Here is a 26,718-nt window from a genome sequence, read left to right on the forward strand (position 1 = left end):
AGCAATATTTCCAGTACTATGGGCTCTTGAAGAACCTTGTCACTTCCCTACCAGGACGTAGAGTCTACTGCCCTCCCCCTGAACCTGGGCAGAACTCTGTGCCTTTCTAGACCAGAAAGGACTGCAGCGGAGGTGATGCTACATGGTTTCCAAAGCTGGGTCATGCAAGGCAATGTGGCCTCCACCTCTCTCTCCTTCTCTCTCTCTCTCTCTCTCCATTTTTCTCTCTCTCCTTCTCCCTCCCTATGGAAATTTATCCCTTAAAACCCAGCCACCAGGTTGTAAGGAAGCTCAAGACACATGGAAAAGCCACGTGTAGATGTTCCCGCCAACATCCCCAGCTAAGGTCTCAGACTAGAGCGAGCAGCAACCCCCAGGCGTGTGAGTAAGTGAGCTTTCCAATGATCCCAGCCGAGGCCCCACACATCAGGGAACAGAGACACCCCAACCCCTGCTGTGCTCCAGATTCCTCACCACGGCATCCACAATCACGAAAACATCATTGTCAGTGTCACCGACTTTTAGGATGGTTTGATATGCAGCTTTAGAGACATGGACTAGAAAACCCTAACAGCTCAACCCCACATGGCCAAGAGGATCCACCACCATGTCTCCCAACAACGGCACCAACACTTCTGTCCCCCTTTGTTGTGCCCACACACCCAGCTCCTGCTGAGCTGTGGGTTACGGCTGAGTACACCTGACTCAGAAAGAGAATGGGAACAAGGGTTGGTTTGGGTTTTAATGACAAAAGGAACAGCTGCTCTTGGCACTCAGGTGGAGCCTATATTCGCTTCTGGTTAAAGCTAACCTAAGACCTGACTCCCACAGATGTAGCCTCAACTGGGAAGCCACATGCATTACCCCTAAATGCTCAGAAGAACATGGAGTTAGATCACATCCAGTGACAACAGAGAGAGAGGACATGATACATGGGGGTTTGAAGCGAATGCCTGATGTTCTCTAAGGAAAAGGGGTCTGGGCTCACCTCTGCTTTGCACTCAGGGTTCTTGGTCTGCCGCCCGGGCATCAGCCTCATGGCTGAGGACAAGCTTCCACTCCACGAAGGGACTTTGCTGTGGTGTCCGACACTTGAGCGACTGGCCAGTGACTTCTTTTCAGATGCTGGCGACAGAGAGGCAAAGACTGTCAGAGGTGAAGTTAAGAAGGAAACAAACACACACTATTTCTACAGCTGGCTTGGCTTTCAAAGGGCAAGCCGGGGGCCACAAGCCCAGTGTGTCTGCCTCCAGTAAGGAAAACAGCCCAGGCTACAGGTTTGAATTACTGTGAACTTCGTGATGCTGAAAGACTTAAAACAATATATGAGCCGTAACTTGAGAGTGATGACCTCTTTAAAAAGAAACTTAACCATTATTCCTACAGCTGCATTGGCTAACAGAGTAAAAATGCTGAGTCACTGGTAGAATGCAAGGGAGGTTAACATCTTTGGGATGAAGAGTTTTACTTGGAACATGAAGAACCTGAGGCTCCAGGTCACTGCATGACTTGGCGCAAGGTTTCAAACCTGGCAGGTGAATATCAGGGCAGGACCTAGCACCCTGAGTTCCAGAGCCCAGGCCAGAGCTCTGACATGGTGGCCCTTCCCTCTGAGGGATGACTAGCATCTGCTGCTTGGCTGGCACCTCTGGCCTTCCTTTCACCAAGATGCAAAGCAGCGTTCATTCTTTGTGAGCAAAGATTCATGAGGCTTCAGCGATATAAATCCCACCCACCAGAGGGATGAGACAGAAGGTCTGGTGTAAAAGGCTTTGGGCCCTGAGGGAAACCCTGGGGGAGCCTGGTTCTATGAGACTCAGAAGTTCCACTCCCTGAAGCCAAGTGGACAGAGACCTAGGTAATGCTGCCAGGCCTTGAGCATCGTCTCTTCCCAGAGTGGGGTGACCTCCTCAATCTTCACTTCACTCTCTCCAGGTTTCACAGAAAGATCAATCTTGAAGTTATCCTCCAGCTCCTGCCGTCTCTGTGCCACGAGCTGCTGCCAGAGAGCCTGCACAGTCTTTTGGATGTTGTGCTGGACTAATGGAGAGAGTACATCACACAATCAGGACAGCCTCAGTGCTTCTCCCAGAGACAGCCAGGAGATGGCATATCATGGTTGTTTTTATGTGCATCATTCTTGAACATCACCCCAGCTTTGCAAGCTCCAGCCAGACAGCAGTCAGTATGTAGAGATGCAGGACTGATAACGATGCTACCAACATCCTTGTGAGCTGGCCTCTCCCCGACCTCTACCACCAAATCCTGCCTGCTTCACATGTACAGAGCTGGGAAACATGATTGATGGGCTCAGTGAGCCTCTTTCTCCCACCCCAACTCTGTTAGATACCAAACAGAGAGATACGTTGTGCAAGCTCTAGGTAACAAAACAGTTCTCCCCAAAACAGCTCCTTCCAACCTTGACTTTTATGTTGGCCCCTCAGGGGAACAGACACTGAACCCAAGACTGTGCCCAGGGGCCCAGGAACCAAGCCAGTCCTCTCTCCTGGCACTGAATCATGCTTCCAACTACCTACCCACCTCAATGTCCTGGATTTGCAGAGACAGACGAATTTACCAAGCCAGTTCTACCTGCTATACCCCATAAACATAATCCCCTGAATTGTGCCTAACTTCCCTCTGATCTTGGGTCACTGGGTCTGCCCTTTGGTACCAGCCTCTACAGTTCGTTTTTCTCACCCTAGGGGGATGGACATTGCTCAGTCCACTCTACTAGTTAAATCCCCAAACGCAAATGTTCACGTTGTAATTAACACTGCAAGACAGTAAACTCTAAACACACAAGATTTTTGAGCACTGGCTTTGGGTACCTATCTGACCAGAAAATAAGGATCCTTGTGCCTACCACCTGGCATCACAAGATATCACAAGATTAAGTGGCACAGTTGGCAAACTAAAGTGGTGGAAGAAGGTCTGCTGAGGCTTCCTGCATCAAGAGGGAGAAATCTCTCAGACACATGGATCTGGTCGCCTTTTCTTTTTTTCCACAAACCGCCATCCTTTTAACTTGCTTTGACATTATCGAATCCAAGAATAAACTCCATTAAGCCAGAAATCTCATAAAGTAACGAGCTTCTTTACGCCATTCCCATTTTCTAGAGAAGAAAGCTGAGACACAGATAGGTAATGGCTTGAACTGAGTGATACGGCCACCAGTTTCCACATCTAGCGGTCCAAAGGAAAAGTCAAGAGACCAGCTGAGAAGTGAAATCAACGTATAGTGAGGTTCTCTGGTATTTTAGTACACAAGGTCTTAGCCTCACCAAGTCTCACAGAGCTCCCTCCTCATCTATCCATCCGTCCATCCATACACCCATCCATTCTATTTCTTGTATACAAAGATCATTCCAATTTTATTCTCTATCAGGTTACCTTGCTGTATTACTACATTGTTCTAGGATTTCCTAGGACGTCTTCTGTCTTTTAAGAATCTTAGTAATATTTGCTTCCTTATCTTAGGAAGAAAAAAACTGAAGAATGCAACCCTAGCAGTTACCGCTATCTTCTACTCCCCCCAAAATAAACGACAAATAAAATGTACCATTGCTCAAGCTTGGGAAGTCTTCTCTTTTTTCTCTCACTTCTTCATTTGGAGAAAGAAAGACTTGATGATAAGGAGTCATTCTATGCTTGGGTTCCAATCCAAATCCTTCTGGGTAACTAGTAGACAAGAGATTGTTCACTATGAACTCCAGTTTCTTTGGGATCATTCCATTGTTCTTTATTACAAATAATAATCTTGCAAACTCAGCACACATCAATATAAAAAAAACTTGTCTAATCAAGTTAAAGCAAACACCTACGACAACTTCCATGACAGGTATTATACAAAAGCATTCTAGAAAAAAAGAAAAATACCTTCTCTTTGTCCCTGTCTTATTAAATCCAATCTATGCTCCCAAACAGACCTCCTCAACCTGTCCTGGTTTATACATCATGAGAACTGGTCACTTCTTTTTGCATTAAACTCTGCCTTTGCTTGGTGCTAACCTCATCCCTCATGGAATGGGGCCGGGGCCAGCTTCATGGGCCTGTGACCTGTGCAGCTGTGTATGGTCCGAACTCAGAAGGGTCCCATGTTTGGGCTCTGCTGTCACCATCTTGAAATTCTTAGTAATTTTTGAATAAGAGCCCCGCATTTATACTCTGCTGGAACCCTGCACATCATACAGCTGGTTTGAAGTGGGCGAAGTGGTTTACATATTAAGTTCCCCATAGACCATGTGCTCCAGAACTCCTGGCCATGTTCATGTCCAAGTACCCTCTTCTCTGGGCCCCTCACCCAACCAAGCAGAACAGACACTCAGTACAAGTTTGTGGATTGAACCAAAAATGACAAACAAGGAAATGAAAAAATAACCAGCATATAAGGATGTCCATTCTTGAAATTTCTAGAATAAAGTCCCTTTGGACTTTGGAGGCCGCTTTGCTATCCAGAGGGATTTGAGGAGGGCAGAACTTCAAGCACACAAGTCAGCTGGCATTCTGCTCCTCTTACCCATGCCTCCAGTACGGATAGGGCCTAATTCTTGAGATACAGAAAAGACAGAAGCACTTCCCCAATTTAATCCATACACTGAAAATGGATTATTTTATTTCAAACAAATAAAAAGGCAAATACCTCCTCTGGGCTAGGAGTGTTTTCCAGTGCTTCCCAAAGTGTTTTTAGACAAGTCAACTCATGGTTTGTAACATTCAACAGTCAACGCGACAGGATTTGGGTTTTTTTTTTTTCAAATAATCAAATTTGTACTGGGATAAACACAACTGAGAAAAGGACAAGAGTAAAGTGTAATATCTCACAGTCCTCTCTTCCTCAACATGGTTCTATTAATAAGAGATAATATTCTTAGGCAGTATAATGCCAAGGCACACATGAGGTATGATATCTACCTACTACCGCACAGAGGGAGAGAAAGTGCACATACACAGAAAAATCTAAGTTCAAACTTTGAACTTCAGGAAAGGGATTTAAATAGCTTAATTTAGTAATTTAATGTATTTGTGCTAGTATTTCTTATACAAGGATGCTTATGCATGTCATTTTATATCACAAATTGTGTATGTCTGTGTATGTGTGGTTTTTTGGTTTTTTTTTTTTTTCCTGCAAGCAAAATTATTCCTGGCTTGCATGATTTAATTTATTATATATTTTCCCATTCTAAGATTTCATTTATCAAAAGTGAGTATTTCTGAAACCTGGCTGCATCATGAAATCAATGTATGTATTTAATGTTGGAGTTTTCTGCCTGCCCCTCCCCACCCAAATTAAATCAATGAAGTATCTTACAGCCTGAGAATTATGGAAATACGGTAAATTATTATCTCATGATGCTCCTAGCTGCTCAGTCACATGGACAGGTTTGAGGACTACTTACCGTATTATCAAATATTGCACATAATTTGGACAACCAGATAAACAAAAGGATTGTATCATCTATAATTGATCGACTTCAATCAAGTGTCCTCTAAAGCTTTCTTTCCTGCATTGAGCACTGGCAAGCAAGGAGACAAGTGGGCAGCTCTAACCTTCTTGCATTGAGCAGCAGAAGACAATGCATGAGACACATGAGGAAGCTGGCGTTAGAATTATAGGTGGCAAAGATAATGTCCCAGTGTTCCTGAAGAAATCCCAGGATGTTGAGAAGGCTGAGGCATTCGGAGAGGGACTGCTGGGGCTTGGAGAGGCAATAAAGAATGACTTTATTTAAACTGCTGTATAGAGCACCGATGACAGCGTCTCTCTGAGAAGAGGCGTTCTCGATGACCTGTGTCATAAAATAAACACACACAGACACATACTTGTGAACACTTTGAAATTGAGATACCAACCCAGTTAACTGTGAAAATGATACAATCCCAGATTCTTTTCTGCATTTCTAAAATCAAAAAGGACTACCTTCCTCAACCTTGGAGCTTCTATTTAAGTGGATGATCAATAAAGGGAATTCAAATGTTTAAATTTACCAAAAATTGGTGTTAAAAAATTAAAAGTTTACCACAGTCATATTATGTAAAGTAGACATGGGACCACAGATTTCTGAAATACTGGTAAACATGGCTGACATTCAGTATATAAGAACATGCTATTAATAGGGTCTAGTTTTAAAAAATGTTATTAATACTAGTTATCAGGTATAGATTGTTACAATATTCCAGTTATCATGTTAAGCATTTTTGCATTTGTGTGCGTATGTTTACATATATTGCCTCATTTAAACATCATAACAACATCGTGAAGTAGACACTAAGATTATCCCACCTTAGGGATAAGAAGGCTGAGAGTCTGAGAGGTAGGAGAGGTAGGTGGTCAACAAGAGTCAAACCCACACCAGACACCTGAGCCATGCTCTTAACCACTATGTCTTCTAAAGGAGATGTGCATCCAATGGATTTTAGTTCATGAGAGGTTTAGAGGGGGAAGGCAGAAGGTCCTGATTTGTGGCCTTAACACTGAAGCCATCCATCTGTTTGGCTTCACTGAAAAGAATCCATAGAACAAAAATTATGTGCAAAATGTTTCAGTCTATTAGAAAGTTCATTTGTTAGTTATAGATTGCTCTCTTCAAATCTCATAGGTAATGCAAGTGTTTATACTAATTAAGTTTTATTTAAATCTGCTGGAATTTAGGGTGCATGTTTTTATCCTCATCCTCTCCTACTCTACAGATGGGTCACATCTTTCAAACTGAGGTTAAGAGGTGTGTGAGTCACAGGCAGTGAGCAGGAGAGAAGAATGGTAGATGTGGGCAGTGAGAGTTCTTCAGTCTGGCACCCTGCTGAAGACACATCAGCCCCAGGAGGCACCAGCTCTTTGATATTAGCTCTGAGTATTTGCTTAGACCATTGGGGAGCTGCTATAGATTGAATGTTAGTGTCATCACCCCAAAATTCATATGTTGAAACCCTAGCCCCCCAGTGTGATATATTTGGAGATGGGGTCTCCTGGAGGTAATTAGGTCACGGGGATGGAGCCCTCATGGTGGGATTAGTGCCCTTATAAGAAGAGATAAGTGAGAGCTTGCTTCCTCACTCTCTCCATCATGTTGAGGGTACAATGAAAAGATGACCCTCTCTAAAACCAGAAAGAGAGCCTCACTGGACAATAGATCTGCTGGCACCTTGATCTTGGACTTCCTAGCCTCTAGAAACCCGAGAAGTAAATGTTTGCTGCTAAGTCACCCAGTCTATGGTACTCTGTAATAGCAGCCCAAACTCGCTAAGACAGGAGCTCAGTGGCTACTCTCATTTTCAACATGACCTCCCAACAATCCGATTTTACTCCCCTCAGAGCTGACAAGGGATATTTCTCCCTTCTAGGAGTTTTTTTGTTTGTTTGTTTGTTTTGCGATACACGGGCCTCTCACTGTTGTGGCCTCTCCCGTTGCAGAGCACAGGCTCCGGATGTGCAGGCCCAGTGGCCATGGCTCACGGGCCCAGCCATGGTTCACGGGCCCAGCCGCTCCGCGGCATGTGGGACCTTCCTGGACCGGGGCACGAACCTGTGTCCCCTGCATCGGCAGGCGGACTCTCAACCACTGCACCACCAGGGAAACCCTAGGAGTTATTCTTGAAGAAACCTCCGAATACATTCTTTTCAGGTTGCCTAGAACTGTGCATCAGCAGACTGACTATCACTCTAGGAACTGTGCCAAGGCCCAGTCCTGGGGTCTGCAGGGGACTCCACAGACAGAAGGGTGCTGGGGGCACTGATGTCATTGTCTCTACGAGGCATGAAGAGGAAGGAGAGGGGCTCTCCTGGATTCTGCCACAGAGAATGCACCGAGAGCTGCAGGCAGGAGCTGCTGGAGGCAGATTTCCGCTTGGTAGGAGAAAGTGCTTCCCAACAATCACAGGTGTCCTGGTGACTGGAACCCCCTTGTACCATAGAGAGCTCCTCACACAAGGATGGTTCAAGGAAACAGTGAATGGCCACTTGTCAGGAAAGGTTTCCAGAATGAAATGAGAAGGACCAAAAAAAGGGTTCAACTCTAGAATTTTGAGATTGTTTGAGTCTTTGCGTATGCGTGTGTACACATATACAATGAAGAATGTGTACACACGTGCACACATATACTTACATCGAGGTGTATCTACAGGCATGCACTGGCATGCATAGGTATGTATGTAGATGGAGAAAGAGAGAGAGAGAGGGGGAAAGCACATGCAAGAAAAACAGGACCAGGTAAAAATAGACTCTTTCTTCAAATTCAGGAAGGCCCAAATATGACAAATGGAGGTGGATTTTATAGAAAAAAATGAAATAGAACTTTTGGAGATAAAGACCTTTTTCACCCTTTGTTGATGAGGAATAACAATAATTAAGATTAAACCAACATTCACAGTAAAAACCCAAAGGGGGGTGTGCAGAGTTTAGGAGGTGCCTGTGCAGGAGGCTGCGGCCCCTAATCACCGAGATGGGTCTCAGGCGGCCCAAGGAGAGAACACTGCAGGGTGCTCAACATCTACCAGGTATTAACCTGGGCGGTAATGGTCCTCCTCCTTCCTCCCACCCATCTCAGATTCTATTTCCAGGAAGGACAGCAGGTCAATATGAACCAAGTGCACAGCAGCCAGCAGTGTCACACAGATACCAGGTGGGTCAGCAGAAGCCTTACCACCACGGCCAACCTGAGGTTCTTACCAACATTATGTGCTCCGTGATGAAGAGAAGGATGTGCCTGGGGTCTGCTGAGAACATTCCACTGTACAGCTTCTCCACCAGCTTCTGGATGAAGTAGGAGATGCTGGCAAGTGAAGGAGCAGCAGCAGCTTCTGCATTTGGCTGAGGCTCTCTACTGCCTGCGGGTTGGGGGAGGGTGACAGACCAAGGCTGAGAAATCATCAGTGTAACTGCCTTCTCTCCACAACAATCTCCAAGCCCCTCCTGGTAACCAACCACATCTTACTCACCTCTGTACAGCCCACTGTAACCCTGTGCGTACTCTGTTGCTCCAAAAATGGGGTCTTATATACAATAGGTGCCCAATGAACACACATTTATTCAAAGTAAATCAATCCTGAACAATCAGTGATATAAACCAAATGGGGAGAAGGCAAGTACAGAGCAGCGTTTCTTCCAGTGGCCATTTGGAAGAAGAGTGGGTGAGAATTTAAGGCATACGGTAATGGGAAGGCTGTCATGGTGACCCAAGGCCCTGCTGTTATTTGGGCAGAGGATGAAGCTGTAAGGTCAGGTCATCTACCTGTGCTCACCAACACAGCAGGCACTGTGCTCAGACATGGAGGCAACGATCTCAGTTAACCTTTAAAGCAACCCTCTAAGTTAGCCACGATTATCCTCCTCACTCACAGGGTCAGGCACCTGCCCGGAGTAATACCACTGTCCAGTGACAGAGCCATGCTCAGAAATGGGCTGCCAGCTCACGCCTTTCATCACTCCACTACCCTACCATACTTCAGATACCCCAGAAAACCAAAAGCCAGGGCTTCTGCACTGTGGGGCAAGAGGAGTCCAGGAGATGAGCTGTATCACTAAGGATTCCATGACTCAAGAACCACAGAAAGAACTTTTGTTTAATCTTGTCGGGAAGGTACAGCTGCCTCGGAACCAAATGTTCTGAATGAAGTTTCAGGTTGAACTTCTTAGGGGCAATGGCAGCGTCTTCACCCGGGTTCATTCATTTAAGAAACATTTGCTGTGCCCAGGCGTAGGTGAGCAGAAGAATGTTAAATTCAGGTTGACATCTTGACTCCCCTCATAGGAAGAAGAACATTCTACTGAAGCTAGAGGCGAACTGAGTTTGGCTCAGAGAACAGGACTTTCCATCTCTGACTGACCCAACAATGGCAGGGGTGACATGGAAAGTAGTAAGTATGCCATCCCTGGGGTCTCCGAGCAAGGTCACTGAGCTCTTGTTGTGAACACCAAGAACAGGTGGAGGGCATCTTCCTGTGGTTCCTAAAGCGCCCTACAGTCCTGCAGCCTAGACTTCCTCTAGAGTCCTGGGGTCAGTGGCTGGCAGGATTGTGGCTGTCCTGCCCAGCTGTCAGCAGCTTTATGTCATGAACAGAAGGAGCAAGTCACCCACCCCCACTCACCTCTAAGCACTGGTGCCTGACCTCCACTCATCATGTGAAATATTTCCATGGTGGAAAGCAAGACCTCAGATTGAAAGTCTCGCTTCTGTTGGCCAGTGGCATTGTCTGGAGAAGCCTGGAAGTAAACCCTAGATTAAGACAGCAGCCACATGGCCACGATGTTCACTCAGTGCCCACCAGGTCCCTCTGCCTGGCCCATATGCTAATACTGCCAGTGCTGGGAGTTTGGGCTGCCAATAGCTCACAACTGCCCCTTCTCTGGGGCACTGTCCTCTGCTGACCAAACTGCCTCAACCGGGAAGCAATGCCTACTTCCTAGGGCAAGGAGGCAAGGAGGCAAGGGGTGGGGGGCCCACAGCCAATGACCACCTGTCAGGTGCCTTAAGGTGGGGCCAGCTCTGGGATGCAGACAGCACACTACTGCTCTGATCCAGGCTACTTCTGAGACCACTTCCTGGCTAGGTTCTCCCCTGTTCTCCTCTGCATCCCTTCTCTGCTTTCCTGAGAGCACCGCCCCCCAAAAAGTACTTCCACAAAATCCCTGTCTCAGGCTCTGCTTCTAGAAACCTGGCTAAGACCTGCCCTCATTCATCTATTGACTTGCTGCTTGGTGAGCTCCCTGCTCTGCCGGGGCCTGTGGTTTCCGGAGGATGTCCTCCCACCAACCACTGCAGTGCCAGGAGAGGTTCCTGACCACCAGCCAACTGGCATGGACAGGCCTGGATGAGCTCTCTCAAGAGATCAGCCCTCAGGTCTCCCTGGGCACACCCCGCCCTCATGGTGCCCATGCCCTCCCACAGCACGGAGCCCAATGACACCCTTTCCAACCCACCTCCAGGAGCACCTCCAGCGGCAGCCACTGCTTGGGGCTGGGAGCCCCAAGCAAGAGCTCCCTCAAGAGTAGCTGCATGAATTCCCTCAGCTGCTTCCGGGTGGGATGTGACTCCGCAGGAGCCTGCAGACCCTCCTCAGTGCTGTTGCCTTCAGGCTCGGCCTCAGGACTGCTGGTGTCCTGGGTAGCCTCTGTCACGGCCCCCTCAAAGACAAGAGAACCCCAGCATGAGCGGCCTACCCTGCCTCAAGGCACCCTCACATCCACTTCTGAGGTGTGCACGGGGGGATTCTCATCAAACCCATCAACATGTCAGGAAATTGAGGCCCCGAGGAGGTAGGCAGCTCGCCCAGAGTCCCAGGGCTCAAAGGTGGCCTGCTGTGGCCTCCGAACCCCAGATGGGTGGGAGTGGTGGACAGAAGCTGGGCACAGAGCAAGAGAGACCTGCAGTGCCCGGCGAGGAAGCCCAGGATGTATCCCGTGCAAGGCACTGCCCTCCTCAGTGCCACAGCTCCCCATCGGTCAAATAGTAATGCTGGAAAGGAACCCACAAAGATGTGTGAGGATGCAGTGAGAAACAGTGCATGTAGCAATGCCTGGCCCTGGTGTACGGTCAAGATAGCTGGTTCCCACCTTCCTGTGGGGCCCTCACCTTTACTGCCTGTCAGGCTCTGCTGATGTTGACAGATAGGACCCTCAGGTGGAAAGAGAAGTAGGACTTCAGCCAGTCCTGGCGTCCAAGTCCCTGAAGTGCCTTGGCCTTCACTTTCTCAGTTTTACATTTATAAAAATATTGGGAGATAAATGAGATGGGGGTCATTAGCCCAGATACATCCTGGAAGACATGGAGATGCTGGGAGGCCAAATGACACGCCCAAGGACATGCGGCCAGGGATGCCTGACTCCTGGCCCATGAACTTTTCATGCAAGTTTATCTCTTGTTTTCTCCCTTGGCTCATTCATAAAATTAACGCAGCAATTCTTAATTAAGCCATAAAATGAACTTAACAGCACCTAGGGAGGTGATGACTGCATTAATTAGCGCCACGCGGCCTTGACTGGAAAGATGCCATATAAAATCATAGCAAATCAAAACCCTTCTGGCCACCAGCGTTCTGCATGCAGAAAGTCTGTCATGTGTTCTGTGCAACAAAGGCCTTTTGGAGCCGACTTGGAGCTGAAACAAGGCAAGGAGCTATGGGGATAAGAGCTCTGGAACTGGGGCTTGTCTCATCCACAGTAGGCTGGGAGGTGACTTTGGGCCAGGCCCTCCCTCAGGCAGGAACTATTGAGCGTGGGGAGGCAGAGCCCTGGGTCAGAGTGTGCTTTGTGGCTGCTGGTGGGCAGCCGGCTGGAACCCTGACTTAGCAGATGGCGAGCCTGGCCTGTGGGCGAGGGGCTGAGGTGGGGATCTGGGCTGGGAAGTTCAGGCCGTTGACTCCAGGGCCCAGCCCACTCCAGGTGGGGGTAGTGGTGAGAGGCAGTCTGTAGGGCTGCCTGCCTGGCTTCTGGGCGGGGGTCCCATTCCCCACCCCCTTCAGCGCTGCTCACAGTGCCTTCCTTTGCTCCTTATTGCATCTTTTTTGACTTACTTTTCTAGTATGTTGCTTTAGTTGATATTAACCCATCAAACTATTTTATCTTTTTGCAAATCTTCTACTCTTTACATTTTGTCTTTTTATTAAAACTAAATACTCAAATTCTATTAGGTCATTTAATGTTATTTTAAACTGACTGATGGAAAGGACATGGGCTTTGGGGTGAGAGACTGAGGTGTAAATCTTGGTTCTGTCACTTATTAATCACATAAGCTGTGTCGTGTTTCATCTCCTCAACCCTTTTGTGAGATGGGTCTCATCGTCCCACTAAACCGGGAGGAACCCAGTCTGTGCCGCTTCACCTCCCTGAATCTCCCCTCCCCCTTTAACACCTCCTGCGTCGGGGCATGTTAGGGGATGTGAAGCCCCAGGCTCAGGACTGTTGTAGGTGCTCAGGAGATGGAGGCTGGCACCATGAATACACTTCTAGAGAAGAACAGCTAGAAGAGCAGGTTCATTCACTTGGTCATTCAGCAAATAATTACAGAGCAAATATTACCTGACCTCGCTGTGCTTCGCATGGCTTCCAGACCCTCTACTTACCAACATGCCTAGCGTGTTCCTTTGGCTACAGTTACTGATTTGTAGACAGGCGTCGCTAATTCACTCTCCCTGGCTGGGTCTCACCTCCTATTCAGATTCCTGCTCTTCCTCCTCCTGCACCTGCCTCCACGCCTGTCCTCGCCCGCTCCTCTCAGATGCTCTTAGCCCACTGAGTCCCCTGATCGGCTGGGACTGGCTCTTGCTCTCAAGCTCACTCACATCCCTTCCTGTAGCGCCCTCTCTACCCCCGCACCCACACTTTGTCCTCAAGACCCAGTTGGTCCCCCTGCGCTTCCAGCTGGGCCTTGGTAAACCCTCTGATTGAAAGATGCCGTGGCCTGCAAACAGAACAAGTGTGCTGCAAAGAAGATGGGACACTGTGACGGTTCCACCCCTCCCCTGGCTGGGGCACCGGCCGCAGGTTTCCTGGGGTGGAATCTGCTGTTTCATATGATCATCAATGTGTGGGTATTCCATATAAAATTGGACTTGACCTACCATCAAATTTCTCATTACTGAGATTTCTGACGAATCAAAAACTTATTGACTCTCAGAGCCAAAAATGACCTGAAGCATCATCTCATAAAGAGAAGGAAAATTACCCGCGTTGTTTACTCAAGGTTTCAGCAAAGTTGCCTTAAATGTATTTTAATTTGGGGAGGGGTGGGGAGGAATTCTGTCCTTTGCCCTTGAAGGGTGATGACACTCGCCCCTGCTCTCACCGGGGTAGGGCGGAGGCATGTCCTACCTGATGGGTTCCCAGGGGGAAGGTGACTGCAGCCAAGGTCTGGAGGAACTCTGGGGCCCGCCAGGCCGGATCCTGGGGGTAGGTGCTGTGCACGAGGCCAAGGAACTGCAGCACGCTGGCTGGGAATGTCTGTTCCCAGGCGCTGTCTCCAGAACCTGTCAAGGGCTGATCAGGGACACACTTCATGAGAGGCGGTGCATGGGAGCATGACTTGGGGCTGCACAGGAACCAGAAGATTTGAAATCTAGGGAGATGACCTCCTTTCTGAGACTCTCAACAAGACACCTTACTGCAAGACACCTAAAACTGTGGATTAGAACAGGACACTGGTCATCAATTGAGGAAGGGTTTAATATGCGCAGGCTTGCTCTAAGGGCTTCACACAAATTCCTCTTCTCGCCTCACAACAACCCTCTGAGGCACGTTTTATATTTACCCCTGTTTTACAGATGGGAAGACAAAGACACAGAGAGGTTAAGCAGTATGTTAACATTCAACCAGCAGATAAGGGGCAGAGCCAGGAGTTGAACCCAGGCAACCTGGTTATAATGTCTGACTGCCTTCCCCATACTGCCTCTATGAGGTGTGACATGGCCTCTGTGCTCAAGGAACTTGCCAATTAGGGTTGACGCCAGCCTTCCCCAGCTCAGTGCTAATGCTCCCAGTTACAGAGCCTGGACAAACCCTGTCCAAGGCTGCAGGGCTCGAGGAGCCCCTTCCCCACCAGCCAGGGCTCTGGAATAGATCATGTTGCACTGAAGTGATACCCAGTACCCTGAGGGGACCCAGGCACCCATTTGCCTCAAACCATAACCTGGTCTTGGCCACATGGCTGAGCCTCCATCGTGGCTGCACACCGGCGCCCTGCTGGAGCCCAGCTCCCTTAACCAGCTGTGGCCAGTCACTCTTTCTGGACACTAACTCTAGCCTCTGTGTGTCCAGCTGCTGCCTGAGGTCCTTCTCTGTCCTGGATGGACAGCCTGGAACTTGAAAATTGAGCAACCTTAATATCAGGGTCAGTCCCTACGTAGCCACGTCAACAACTAGACTGAATGACCCTCAGCCTCTACTGCTGTGGACGTTACAGGTGGACGTCGGGTCTTCCTCTTGCCATCTCCTCATCCCCCGCCCCTCCCACCACGGCTTCCTCATTTCCCAACCAGCCTGCCTCGAGTCCTGGCCCTGTGTGCATGAGTTCGCATGTCCTGTTTACCAAATAGGTACCAAATGTCTGGAACTAAGCCTCATTCTAGAAAACTCAAACCTAATTGAAGAAAGAAAGGCAATACGTATGGGACAACTAGAGAGAGGTATAAAATCTCATCTCCGAGATCCTGTGAGGGTTTGGTATGAGCTGAGCAGGCAGGCAGAGGAAACGTCCTCTGAAGTCACCTGCACCTGGCTTCTCCACCAGGTTCATACAGCACGATGTTAGATTTAGAGGGAGGACCAGAGTCAGAGTTCAGAGAGCTTCTTCTGGAGCTAGTAGGCCTGGTTTGAATGCTGCCTCTGCTGCTTACTAACAGTGTGGTTTTGCACCACTTTCTTAATCCCCCTACACCTCCAGTCCCAACTCTGCAAAACAAGGATCATAATATGACCTGTTTCATAAGACTGTCATGAGCATTAAGTGAGACATTTTAGTGCTTCAGGCCTATTTTCACGGTGATTAGCACAGGGTAAATACAGAGGAAGCTGGGAGATGAGGTCAGATATAGAGGACTTGGACTTTTGGAAGAATTTGGATTTGATATACTAAGAAACAGACATCCCCTGAAGGTCCTTAGGCAAGGTAGTGCCCTGGAATGAAATGCTAATGCTGGACACACGTGGCCTCCACTGTGCCCTCGCTCTGTGGCCCTGGCCTGAGTGAGTTAACCTCCACAGCTTCAATGTCTACATTTGCACAAGGGAGAGAATGCTGTCTGCTCCCAAGGACAGGTGCACATAGCAGAATCGCTAACATCTACAAGACGACAATGTTAAAAATTGACAAGGACCAGGAGCAACTAGAACCTTCCCAGAATAAGAGCTGGTGAGTGTAAACTGGCACTTCACTTTGGAGAACTATTTGGTAAAATATCTACTGAAACAAATCATGTGTAAAGATTATAACCCACAACTTCACCCTGCGTATGTATGTATGTCCACCAGAAGATAGGTACATAGCAGCTTTATTCATAATATTTCCAAACGGAAACAACCCAGAATGAATATATAAATAGTGATCCATTATCACAATAAAATACTACTGAACAATAAAAAAGAATGAACCAAGATGGTGGGGGAGTAAGACATGGAGATCACCTTCCTCGCCACAAATACATCAAAAATACATGTATATGTGGAACAACTCCTACAAAACACCTACTGAATGCTGGAAGAAGACCTCAGACTTCCCAAAAGGCAAGAAACTCCCCACGTACCTGGGTAGGACAAAAGATAAAAGAAAAAACAGAGGCAAAAGAACAGGCGCAGGAGGGGACCTGCACCTCTGGGAGGGAGCTGTGAAGGAGGAAAAGCTTCCACACACTAGGAAGCCCCTTTACTGGTGGAAACGGGGAGTGGGCGGAGGGGAAGCTTCGGAGTCACAGAGAGCGCAGCAACAGGGGTGCAGAGGGCAAAGCAGAGACATTCCCGCATGGAGGATTGGTGCTGACCAGCACTCGCCAGCCTGAGAGGCTTGTGTGCTCACCCGCTGGGGCGGGTGGGAGCTGGGAGCTGAGGCTTCGGCTTCAGAGGTCAGATCCCAGGGAGAGGACTGGGGTTGGCTGTGTGAACACAGCCTGAAGGGGGCTAGTGTGCCACAGCTAGCCGGGAGGGAGTCTGGGATAAAGTCTGGAACTGCCTAAGAATCCAGAGACCATTGTTTCGGGGCGCGCGAGGAGAGGGGATTCAGAGCTCCACCTAAACGAGCTCTAGAGACAGGAGCAAGTCGTGGCTAACAGTGCGGACCCCAGAGAAGGGCAAGAGACGCTAAGGCTGCTGCTGCCGCTACCAAGAAGCCTGTGTGTGAGCACAGGTCATGCTCCACACCTCTCCTCCCGGAAGCCTGTGCAGCCCGCCACTGCCAGGGTCCTGTGATCCAGGGACAACTTCCCCCGTAGAACACACACTGCGCCTCGGGCTGTTGCAACGTCACTCTGGCCTGTGCCGCCGCAGGCTCACCCTGCATTCCGTACCCCTCCCTCCCCCCAGCCTGAGTGAGCCAGAGCTCCCTAATCAGCTGCTCCTTTAACCCCCTCCTGTCTGGGCAAAGAACAGACGCCCTCAGGCGACCTACACGCAGAGGCGGGGCCAAATCCAAAGCTGAACCCCAGGAGCTGTGCGACCAAAGAAGAGAAAGGGGAATCTGTCCCAGCAGCCTCAGGAGCAGCAGATTAAATCTCCACAATCAACTTGATGTACCCTGCATCTGTGGAATACCTGAATAGACAATGAATCACCCCCAAATGAGGAGGTGGACTTTGGGAGCAACTGTAGACTTGGGGTTTGCTGTATGTGACAGACTAGTTACTGATTTTTATGTTTATCTTAGTATAGTTTTTATTGCTTGTTATCCTTGGTGGATTTCTTTATTGGTTTGGTTGCTGTGCTTTTTTTAAATTACTTTTTAATTTTTTTATTTTAATAATAATTTTTTATTTTAATAATTTTATTTTATTTATTTTTCTTTCTTTTTTTTTCTCCTTTCTCTTCTGAGCCATGTGGCTGACAGGGTCTTGGTGCTCCAGCCAGGTGTCAGGCCTGAGCCTCTGAGGTGGGAGAGCCAAGTTCAGGACACAGGACCACAGGAGACCTCCCGGCCCCACGTAATATCAATCAGCGAGCGCTCTCCCAGAGATCTCCGTCTCGATGCTAAGACCCAGCTGCACTCAACATCCAGCAAGCTCCAGTGCTGGACACCCCATGCCAAACAACTAGCAAGACAGGAACACAACCCCACCCATTAGCAGAAACCCTGCCTAAAATCATAAGTTCATAGACACCCGAAAACACACCACTGGACACGGTCCTGCCCACCAGAAAGACAAGATCCAGCCTCATCCACCAGAACACAGGCACCAGTCCCCGCCCTCAGGAAGCCTACACAGCCCACTGAACCAACATAACCCACTGGGGGCAAACACCAAAAACAATGGGAACTACAAACCTGCAGCCTGTGAAAAGGAGACCCCAAACACAGTAGGTTAAGCAAAATGAGAAGACAGAGAAATATGCAGCAGATGAAGGAGCAAGATAAAAATCCACCGGACCAAACAAATGAAGAGGAAATAGGCAGTCTACCTGAAAAAGAATTCAGAGTAATGACAGTAAAGATGATCCAAAATCTTGGAAACAGAAAGGAGAAAATACAAGAAACGTTTAACAAGGACCTACAAGAACTAAAGAGCAAACAATGATGAACAACACAATAAATAAAATTTAAAATTCTCTAGAAGGAATCAGTAGCAGAATAACTGAGGCAGAAGAACGGATAAGTGACCTGGAGGATAAAATAGTGGAAATAACTACCACAGAGCAGAATAAAGAAAAAAGAGTGAAAAGAATTGAGGATAGTCTCAGAGACCTCTGGGACATTAAATGCACCAACATTCGAATTATAGAGGTCCCAGAAGAAGAAGAGAAAAAGAAAGGGACTGAGAAAATATTTGAAGAGATTATAGTTGAAAACTTCCCTAATATGGGAAAGGAAATAGTCAATCAAGTCCAGGAAGCACAGAAAGTCCCATACAGGATAAGTCCAAGTAGAAACACACCAAGACACATACTAATCTATCAAAAATTAAATACAAAGGAAAAAATATTAAAAGCAGCAAGGGAAAAGCCAAAAATAACATACAAGGGAATCTCCATAAGATTAACAGCTGATCTTTCAGTAGAAACTCTGCAAGCCAGAACGGAGTGACAGGACATATTTAAAGTAATGAAAGGGAAAAACCTGCAACCAAGATTACTCTACCCAGCAAGGATCTCATTCAGATTTGATGGAGAAATTAAAAACTTTACAGACAAGAAAAAGCTAAGAGAATTCAGCACCACCAAACCAGATTTACAACAAATGCTAAAGGAACTTCTCTAGGAAGGAAAAACAAGTGAAGGAAAAGACCTACAACAACAAACCCAAAACAATTAAGAAAATGGTAATAGGAACATACATATCGATAACTACCTTAAATGTAAATGGATTAAATGCTCCAACCAAGAGACACAGACTAGCTGAATGGATACAAAAACAAGACCCATATATATGCTATCTGCAAGAGATCCACTTCAGACCTAGGGACACACACAGACTGAAAGTGAGGGGATGGAAAAAGATATTCCATGAAAATGGAAATCAAAAGAAAGCTGGAGTAGCAATTCTCCTATCAGACAAAATAGACTTTACAATAAAGACTATTACAAGAGACAAAGAAGGACACTACATAATGATCAAGGGATCAATCCAAGAAGAAGATATAACAATTGCAAATATTTATGCACCCAACATAGGAGCACCTCAATACATAAGGCAAAGGCTAACAGCCATAAAAGGGGAAATCCACAGTAACACAATCATAGTAGCGGACTTTAACACCCCACTTTCACCAAAGGACAAATCATCCAAAATGAAAATAATAAGGAAACACAAGCTTTAAATATGCATTAAACAAGATGGACTTAATTGATATTTATAGGACATTCCATCCAAAAACAACAGAATACACTTTCTTCTCAAGTGCTCATGCAGCATTCTCCAGGATAGATCATATCTTTGGTCACAAATCAAGCCTTGGCAAATTTAAGAAAACTGAAATTGTATCAAGTATCTTTTCTGACCACAACGCTATGAGACTAGATATCAATTACAGAAACAAAGCTGTAAAAAATACAAACACATGGAGGCTAAACAATACACTACTAAATAACTGAGAGATCACTGAAGAAATCCAAGAGGAAATCAAAAAATACCTAAAGACAAATGACAACAAAAACACAACGATCCAAAACCTATGGGATGCAGCAAAAGCAGTTCTAAGAAGGAAGTTTATAGCAATACAAGCCTACCACAAGAAACAATAAAAATCTCAGCTAAATTACGTAAACTTACACCTAAAGCAATTAGAGAAAGAAGAAACAAAAACCCAAAGTGAGCAGAAGGAAAGAAATCATAAAAATCACATCAGAAATAAATGAAGGACACAACAGCAAAGATCAATAAAACTAAAGGTTGGTTCTTCTCTCTCAAGATAAAAAAATTGATAAACCATTAGCCAGACTCATCAAAAAAAAAAAGGGAAAAGACTCAAATCAACAGAATTAGAAATGAAAAAGGAGAAGTAACAACTGACACTGCAGAAATACAAAAGATCATGAGAGGTTACTACAAGCAACTCCATGCCAATAAAGTGGACAACCTGGAAGAAATGGACAAATTCTTAGAAAAGCACAACCTTCCGAGACTGAACCAAGGAGAAAGATATTATAAACAGACCAATCCCAAGCACTGAAATTGAAACTGTGATTAAAAATCTTCCAACAAACAAAAGCCCAGGACCAGATGGCTTCACGGGTGAATTTTATCAAACATTTAGAGAAGAGCTAACACCTATCCTTCTCAAACTCTTCCAAAATATAGCAGAGGGAAGAACACTTCCCAAACTCATTCTACGAGGCCACCATCACCTTGATACCAAAACCAGATAAAGATGTCACAAAAAAAAGAAAACTACAGGCCAATATCACTGATGAACATAGACGCAAAAATCCACAACAAAACACTAGCAAACAGAATTCAACAGCACATGAAAAGGATCATACACCATGATCAAGTGGGGTTTATCCCAGGAACGCAAGGATTCTTCAATATGCACAAATCAATCAATGTGATACACCAGATTAACAAACTGAAGGATTAAAACCATATGATCAGGCTTCCCTGGTGGCACAGTGGTTGAGAGTCCACCTGCCGATGCAGGGGACATGGGTTTGTGCCCTGGTCCAGGGAAGATTCCACATGCCGCGGAGCAGCTAGGCCCGTGAGCCATGGCCGTTGAGTCTGCACATCCAGAGCCTGAGCTCCGCAATGGGAGAGGCCACAACAGTGAGAGGCCCGCGTACCACAAGAAAAAGAAAAAACCCATATGATCATCTCAATAGATGCAGAAAAAGCTTTCGACAAAATTCAACACCCATTTATGATAAAAACCCTGCAGAAAGTAGGCATAGAGGGAACCTACCTCAACATAATAAAGGCCATATATGACAAACCCACAGACAACATTGTTCTCAATGGTGAAAAACTGAAACCATTTTCACTAAGATCAGGAACAAGACAAGGTTGCCCACTCTCACCATTATTATTCAACATAGTTTTGGAAGTTTTAGCCACGGCAATCAGAGAAGAAAAAGAAACAAAAGGAATCCAAAACGGCAAAGAAGAAGTAAAACTGTCACTGTTTGCAGATGACATGATACTATACATAGAGAATCCTAAAGATGCTACCAGAAAACTACTAGAGCTCATCAATGAATTTGGTAAAGTAGCAGGATACAAAATTAATGCACAGAAATCTCTTGCATTCCTATACACGAATGCTGAAAAATCTGAAAGAGAAATTAAGGAAACACTCCCATTTCCCATTGCAACAAAAAGAATAAAATAGCTAAGAATAAACCTACCTAAGGAGACAAAAGACCTGTATGCAGAAAACTATAAGAAACTGATGCAAGAAATTAAAGATGATACAAACAGATGGAGAGATATACCAAGTTCTTGGATTGGAAGAAACAACATTGTGAAAATGACTATACTACCCAAAGCAATCTACAGATTCAATGCAATCCCTATCAAACTACCAATGGCATTTTTCACAGAACTAGAATAAAAATTTCACAGTTTGTATGGAAACAAAAAAGACCCCAAATAGCCAAAGCAATCTTGAGAAAGAAAAACGGAGCTGGAGGAATCAGGAGCTCTGACTTCAGACCATACCACAAAGCCACAGTAATCAAGGCAGTATGGTAGTGGCACAAAAACAGAAATATAGACCAATGGAACAGGATAGAAAGCCCAGAGATAAACCCATGAACATATGGTCACCTTATCTTTGAAAAAGGAGGCAAGAATATACAATGGAGAAAAGACAGCCTCTTCAATAAGTGGTGCTGGGAAAACTTGACAGTTATATGTAAAAGAATGAAAATAGAACACTCCCTAACACCATACACAAAAATCAATTCAAAATGGATTAAAGACCTAAATGTAAGGCCAGACACTATAAAACCCTTAGAGGAAACATAGGCAGAACACTCCATGACATAAATCACAGCAAGATCCTTTTTGACTCACCTCCTAGAGAAATGGAAATAAAAACGAAAATAAAACAAATGGGACCTACTGAAACTTAAAAGCTTGTGCACAGCAAAGGAAACCATAAAGAAGATGAAAAGACAACCCTCAGAATGGGAGAAAGTATTTGCAAATGAAGAAACTGACAAAGGATTCATCTCCAAAATATACAAGCAGCTCATGCAGCTCAATATCAAAAAAACAAAGAACCCAATCCAAAAATGGGCAGAAGACCTGAATAGACATTTTCCAACAAAGATATACAGATTGCCAAAAAGCACACAAAAGGATGCTCAACATCACTAATCATTAGAGAAATGCAAATTAAAACTACAATGAGGTATCATCTCACACCAGTCAGAATGTCCATCATCAAAAAATCTACAAACAGTCAATGCTGGAGAGGGTGTGGAGAAAAGGGAACCTTCTTGCACTGCTGGTGGGAATGTAAATTGATACAGCCACTATGGAGAACAGTATGGAGGTTCCTTAAAAACAAAAAATAGAACTACCATACGACCCAGCAATCCCACTACTGGGCATACACCCTGAGTAAACCATCATTCAAAAAGAGTCATGTAGCACAACGTTCATTGCAGCACTATTTACAATAGCCAGGACATGGAAGCAACCTAAGTGTCCATCGACAGATGAATGGATAAAGGAGAGGCACATATATACAATGGAATATTACTCAGCCATAAAAAGAAATGAAATTGAGTTATTTGTAGTGAGGTGGATGGACCTAGAGTCTGTCATACAGAGTGAACTACGTCAGAAAGAGAAAAACAAATACAATATGCTAACACATATATATGGAATCTAAAAAAAAAGGTTCTGAAGAACCTAGGGGCAGGACAGAAATAAAGACCCAAGTGTAGAGAATGGACTTGAGGACACGGGGAAGGGGAAGGGGAAGCTGGGACAATGTGAGAGAGTGGCATTGACATATATACACTACCAAATGTAAAATAGATAGCTAGTGGGAAGCAGCCACATAGCACAGGGAGATCAGCTCTGTGCTTTGTGACCACCTAGAGGGGTGGGATAGGGAGGGTGGGAGGGAGACGCAAGAGGGAGGGGATATCGGGATATGTGTATACATATAGATGATTCACTTTGTTATACAGCAGAAATTATCACAACATTGTAAAGCAATTATACTCCAATAGAGATGTTTTTTTAAAAAAAAAAAGAATGAACTACCAGCATACATAATGATGAGTGAAAGAAGCCAGAAGCAAAAGAGTACATACTATAGGATTCCATTGATATTAAGTTCAAGAACAGGCAAACAAATCTATGGTTACACTGTGCAAGGGAATAATAGCAAACGAAGTAAAGTTCCAAGCAAAATAAAATAAACTGTTTGAGAAAGATATGTTAGCATTATTCACTACAATTATATTTCTGACCTTTTTCTCTTATCCTTCCAGTTTTGCCTTTTAGATTTTGATGCTTGTCTACCATATTTGGTAAATGATTCTTTCAGGCAGATATCTTCACTGAACCAAAATAATCTTCCAGTGACTTTGCTTTTGTTATATGTTTGTTACATTTCAGAAGACTGGGTCTTGTTTTTTGACCCAGTTTAAGGGTCACGTCTGTTACATGACAGTTAACCATTTTATGTTTGCTATTATAAAGTAAATGTTTGGCCTTATTTTCTTACTTCCCTCAGCATACTATGTATTTTCTTTACTTTAAATGCTTTCATGTTATTCCCTTGGTTTGCTCTTTCTAAATAACATTGATTTAAAAAGGTAAAAACTCTCTATGGTGCAAACAGAAAATATGCATTTTTTTCAGGCATCCCCACATCAGTTGCACATTAGGTCTACAAGGGAGCCATGAATAAGTTTCCCAAAGATGGAAAATGTGAAGATCACATGTCCTGACTAGGACAAAACTAAACTGGAAATGAATAACAACAATAAAAGAAAACAAAAAATTCAACTACATGGCACTGAAAAAGATGAATCAAAAAGGTCTTTAAATCTGCAATCACAGAAACTCTAGAAAACAACAAAAAATTAAGACGTCAAATATCAAAATTTTAGAACTAGCCAGAAAAAAATGAGGGGAATGATAAATATATCCAAAGTTGGTTCTTTACAAATCCACAAGTCCTCAGCTCCTTAAGTAATGGGTGAAGTGAAGAGAGAGCATGGACTTACATATTAAGAAGAAGAGGGAAGTAATCACACAGAAAATTAAATGAATTAAAAGAGACCATTCGTGAAAACTGAATAAATGGGAAGATTTTTAAAACTACCAATTACCTAAACTAGGTGAAGGAGACATTTAAAAGCCTAAGCAAGGCAATAATGGGAAAAATTCAGGCCCAAGAAGTTTCATAGGAACAATTTAAATAATATGAGTCATGGATTTAACATCACCTTGAATAAAAAGAAAGGAGAGAAGTCTTTTTTTAGTAAAGCTAGTATAATGCTGATATCAAAACCTGACAACATATAACATAAAGAAAACCACAACATAATATCACTTATAAATATGAATGCAGAATCATACATTAAATATTTCCAAGCAGAATAAGGAAGTATGCTAAATGAATAAGAACAGAGTGACAAAGTGAGATCTTTGCAAGAATGCAAGGAAATCTATTGATATAATTCATCAGAGGTAAATGTTTAAAAGAAAAACCCATCTGATCATCTAATTATATGCTAAAAGAGTATTTAATAAAAATTAAGTACATTCCTGTTTTTAAAAAGAGCAAAAAGTTTGACCTATACTTTCCAAGCATTATCAACATACACACAGAAAAGTTGGCAAAAGGTGAAACATGCAATTCACAGTAAAATAAATAGATATGGTTAATAAGCATATGAAAATGCTATCAATTTCAGTGATAATAAACGCAAAAGAACTCAACTATGAAATCTTCATCAGTTTGGCCATGTCATTCAAGGTGGGCCATGTCATTCAGGGTGGGCCTTGAAAGCCTGAATCAAAGGCTCTCCATGTCATGTCTGTAGCAGGTGGGCATCTGTCTTCTCTAAGACAGGTCTCTCTACCTCATGGGTCCCTCACTCGAGAGGCCCACCTGTCCCGGTACAGGTGAGCTCCTTGAGGGCAGAGACCCCTTTTCCCCCTCCACAGGGTCCCTGAAGCTCCCGATTTAAAGCAGTTGCTCAGAAATGTTCCCTTTGACTGGAGTCGTTAAATCTCCCAGTGAAGAAAGTCAAATGTTTAAACAAATGGAAAACAGGTGTCTTCTGGCAAGAGCCCATAAACTCCACTGGGGACAATTAGGTTGGGCTTCCCATTGAGCACCTAAGTTATCACCTTGCCTCTTCTATCGAGATTTCTGAATAATACCTGCAAATTATCAGCACTACTGGGAAGCTGCTGGGAAAAATCAAGGTTGACTTTTCTGAGCTTGTTTTCCCTTCAGAGCCCCCTCTCGGCATGTGGGGAATGGGTCTCACCTGGCTCATGGTGGCTTTCAGCATCTCCAGGAGCAGCAGGGCACCTTCAGTGCACAGCCCAGCCCGGAGGACTTCTTCCCTGTGGTGTTTATGCAAGAGCCACTGAAGCATGGCATCCAGGCTGTCCTGAAAGAGGAGGCAAGGGATGTAAAGAGACCTGTGGCTACGCAGCAAGGGGACCGGCTTTCCAGCCAGCACACGGCATTTCCCAGGGGCCCCAGTAACAGCCCAGGTGGCTGGCCCATTCAGGGAGCTTCAGCCCACTAACGGGGTATAAGGGAAATGCACACCTCCAAGATGGAGCTGAAGACCCACCAGCAACTTGTATCGAAACTTAGTTCTTTTGGTCTGACATCACAAATACTCAATCTCCCAATCAATTTTAATGAATTTTTATAAATGAGATTATAGAAAATGTGACAAATTCAAAGGCTTTAGGGCAACTGCAGAGTGCAACAGAGAGAACATGGGGTTGAGAAGCACGATGATCTGGCTTTGCCTCTTTAAAAACTGGGCTTACACAAGCTATTCAGCCTCTTGGCAGTTCAGTTTCCTTCTCTGTGTAATGAAAATTACATTATCTGCCCCATGGGATTGCTATAAATATCAAGGAAAATAAAATATGTAAAACATCTATCACGGGTCCTGACATTCAGCAAATGTTTGTTTCCTGCAATACAGTCTTGGAAAAATAAAAATATAGGGTTTTGATTAACTTAGTACAGCATATTAAGAACTTTATTTTGAAGTGTGATCTCTAATACTAGTAGCATATACCAAGATTGAGATAGGTCAAATATAAGGGTGTACGAGAGGTGAATTTTTCAGCCCTCTGTTTGCAAAGAGGTGCCCCTCCACCCATGTCAATTCAGTGCAGTTTAACTCAACTCTATCAAGAGCAAAGACCAATTTCTGAGTCTGTCTGTCAGGTGCCCAGGAAGGTGAGTAAGAGGCGGGGTGTATTTTTGCGGTGCTCGGTATCTAAGGAGAGAAGCAGATGTAAATGTGCTGGTGCCGTATGAGGCAAGGGCGAATGCATGATGAGGCCCAAAGAGGAATGGTTCCTGTTGTCTGGGGAGTCCAAGCAGGAGGTGGCATCTGAGCTGAGAATTGAGGGAAGACACCTT

At 45.0% G+C, this 26,718-nt stretch overlaps 1 protein-coding gene across 1 annotated transcript in view; it reads right to left on the reverse strand.

Moving 5' to 3' along the window:
* Positions 1–26,718, reverse strand: part of LOC307175471 (WD repeat- and FYVE domain-containing protein 4-like) — a gene marked incomplete at its 5' end in the record, with an annotated part of 227,684 nt that overhangs the window by 130,427 nt on the left and 70,539 nt on the right. The window contains 9 exons of the mRNA XM_079900580.1: positions 989–1,125; positions 1,855–2,040; positions 3,563–3,681; positions 5,551–5,789; positions 8,666–8,823; positions 10,084–10,198; positions 10,916–11,119; positions 13,805–13,969; positions 25,592–25,717. Coding sequence (XP_079756706.1) covers positions 989–1,125; positions 1,855–2,040; positions 3,563–3,681; positions 5,551–5,789; positions 8,666–8,823; positions 10,084–10,198; positions 10,916–11,119; positions 13,805–13,969; positions 25,592–25,717 — 1,449 coding nt within the window. The remainder of the gene's footprint in view (positions 1–988; positions 1,126–1,854; positions 2,041–3,562; positions 3,682–5,550; positions 5,790–8,665; positions 8,824–10,083; positions 10,199–10,915; positions 11,120–13,804; positions 13,970–25,591; positions 25,718–26,718) is intronic.

The sequence above is a fragment of the Stenella coeruleoalba genome (genome assembly GCF_951394435.1).
Source record: "Stenella coeruleoalba genome assembly, chromosome: 16".
In the NCBI taxonomy this organism is placed as follows: Eukaryota; Metazoa; Chordata; class Mammalia; order Artiodactyla; family Delphinidae; genus Stenella; species Stenella coeruleoalba.